Genomic DNA, 1,909 nt, shown 5'->3' on the forward strand with positions numbered 1-1,909 from the left:
GGAGTGCGACGCCTCCCAGATGTTCTGGTGAGATCACGCCCAGAAAATCCGCCGGAGTACTGTGCCTTCGGAGCTGCAGTGGCTCAAGTGGTTAAGACGCTGAACTGCAGGCTGTGGAAGGTCAGTCATTCAGCAGTTCAAGACCCGAGTGTGCCGCATGACGGAGTGAGCTCCCGTCTCTAGTTCCAGCTCCTGCCAACCTAGCAGTTCGAAAGCAAGAAATTGCAAGTAGATCAATAGGTACCACTTCGGTGGGAAGGTCACAGCATTCCGTGCGCCTCGGCGTTTAGTCATGCCGGCCACATGACCACGGAAACGTCTTCGGACAGCGCTGGCTCTTCGGCTTTGAAACGGAGATGAGCACCGCAACCCTAGAGTTGGACTTGACTGGCTTTCAAGCAAGGGAACCTTTACCTTTACTGCGCCTTCAGCGGGGCAAATGCTCTGTGTGACCGGGGCCTCTGTTTGTTTTCTGGAGTTTTCTCAACAGTTGGATGTTTATGGGGATGAAAGTGTCAGGGGGCAGGATGAGGGGGCAAAGCAAAAATTACACATTAGCGTATCTTTTGGAGAGAATTCCTGTTGGGAGGCTGGGAATCCCTCGGTAGATTTCCTCGTGGCTGAAGTTTATACATAGGCAGAGACGTTTCTAGTTGCCGAAGTCCTCTGCTGCTAAAGTTTCTTTTGAGCCAAGAGGACAGTTTCCACAGACATAAATCTACAAAAGAAACAATGACGTAGAGTTAGAAGTGTCATTATTTCCTTTGAGGCAGTCTCGGTGTCTTAACCGGTGCCCTTTCTGGGGGAGTTAAGGATCCATTTTGTGACATCCCCCCCCCCCAAATCTCCTCAGACTGGAGTTCATCGCTCGAGATGCAGAGCTGGTGGACAAGTCGGTGGCCGATTTGAAGCGCTTGGGAGACCTCCTTCACAACAGCTGCGTTTCGGCCATGCAAGAGTACGAGGAACAGATGAAGGAGAACCCGACGGAAGGTAAAGGCCCGGCGGCGACTGCCTCTCAGGCTTCCGTAGCCCTCTGGTGGGGTTTGGAGCAGGGCCATAATGGGTCTCACTCACCTCTGGGATGCTGCATCTGGCATGGTGTAGACCAGGGGTCCCCATCCTTTTTGAGCCTGTGGGCACCTTTGGACACAGCATACTGGGCACAGCCACAAAATGGCTGCTGCAGGAGGCAGAACCAGAGACAAAATGGCTGCCGCAGGAGATGTAACTAGGGATCCCGGGGGGAACTCCACCCCGGCGTGTGCGTCACCCGGAAGTGACGGGAGGACGCCAGGCCACGGCCATCCAAGGGAAAACTCTATCCCAGTCCGCCTGTGGGAAGCAGGATCGCTGTCGACACCGGTGGCTGTGCAGAGTCAGGAAAGTCCATGCGTCCCTTTCTGATCATTTGTAGGTGTAACGTGGTTGGGTGTGTGTGTGTGTGTGTGTGCGCTCCTTTTCAGGCAAAGGCCCAGGGAAGCGGAGGGGCCCCACCATTAAGATTTCCAGCGTCCAGGTGAACGTGAAAGCCATCATCCAGCACGAAGAGGAATTTGCGATGCTGCACCAGGCTATCACCGCGGACCTGGAGGAGAGGAAGAAGTGAGTAGAGAGAGTCTCCTGGAACGGGGTCAGAAGAACGGCAGTGCCACCCCCAAGTTTGAATCGCCTTAACACTGGGCCTGCTCGCTTTGCTGATCTGACGAGCAAAATACGACTGTTGGACCGAGGGCCCCAGTCGGCGCACGGACGCCACGGCGTGCCCCGTGCGGAAGCATTGCCACTCCTTGCCAGTACAGGGCAATCGACAGGGCAGGCTTAGCATCTGGCGCATGGCTTCTTGCCCATAGGACTGCATGCAAGCAGCTCCTGGGGAGAAACTAAAGACAGGGAAGCAGGGATTGCC

At 55.3% G+C, this 1,909-nt stretch overlaps 1 protein-coding gene across 1 annotated transcript in view; it reads left to right on the forward strand.

Annotated features, from left to right (window-relative positions):
• CHD2 (chromodomain helicase DNA binding protein 2) overlaps positions 1-1,909 on the forward strand; it is a 112,767-nt gene that overhangs the window by 87,943 nt on the left and 22,915 nt on the right. Inside the window, 2 exon segments of the mRNA XM_015414497.1 lie at positions 854-993; positions 1,467-1,605. Coding sequence (XP_015269983.1) covers positions 854-993; positions 1,467-1,605 — 279 coding nt within the window.

The sequence above is a fragment of the Gekko japonicus genome, unplaced genomic scaffold (assembly GCF_001447785.1).
Source record: "Gekko japonicus isolate JY-2015 unplaced genomic scaffold, Gekko_japonicus_V1.1 scaffold324, whole genome shotgun sequence".
Classification (NCBI taxonomy): Eukaryota; Metazoa; Chordata; class Lepidosauria; order Squamata; family Gekkonidae; genus Gekko; species Gekko japonicus.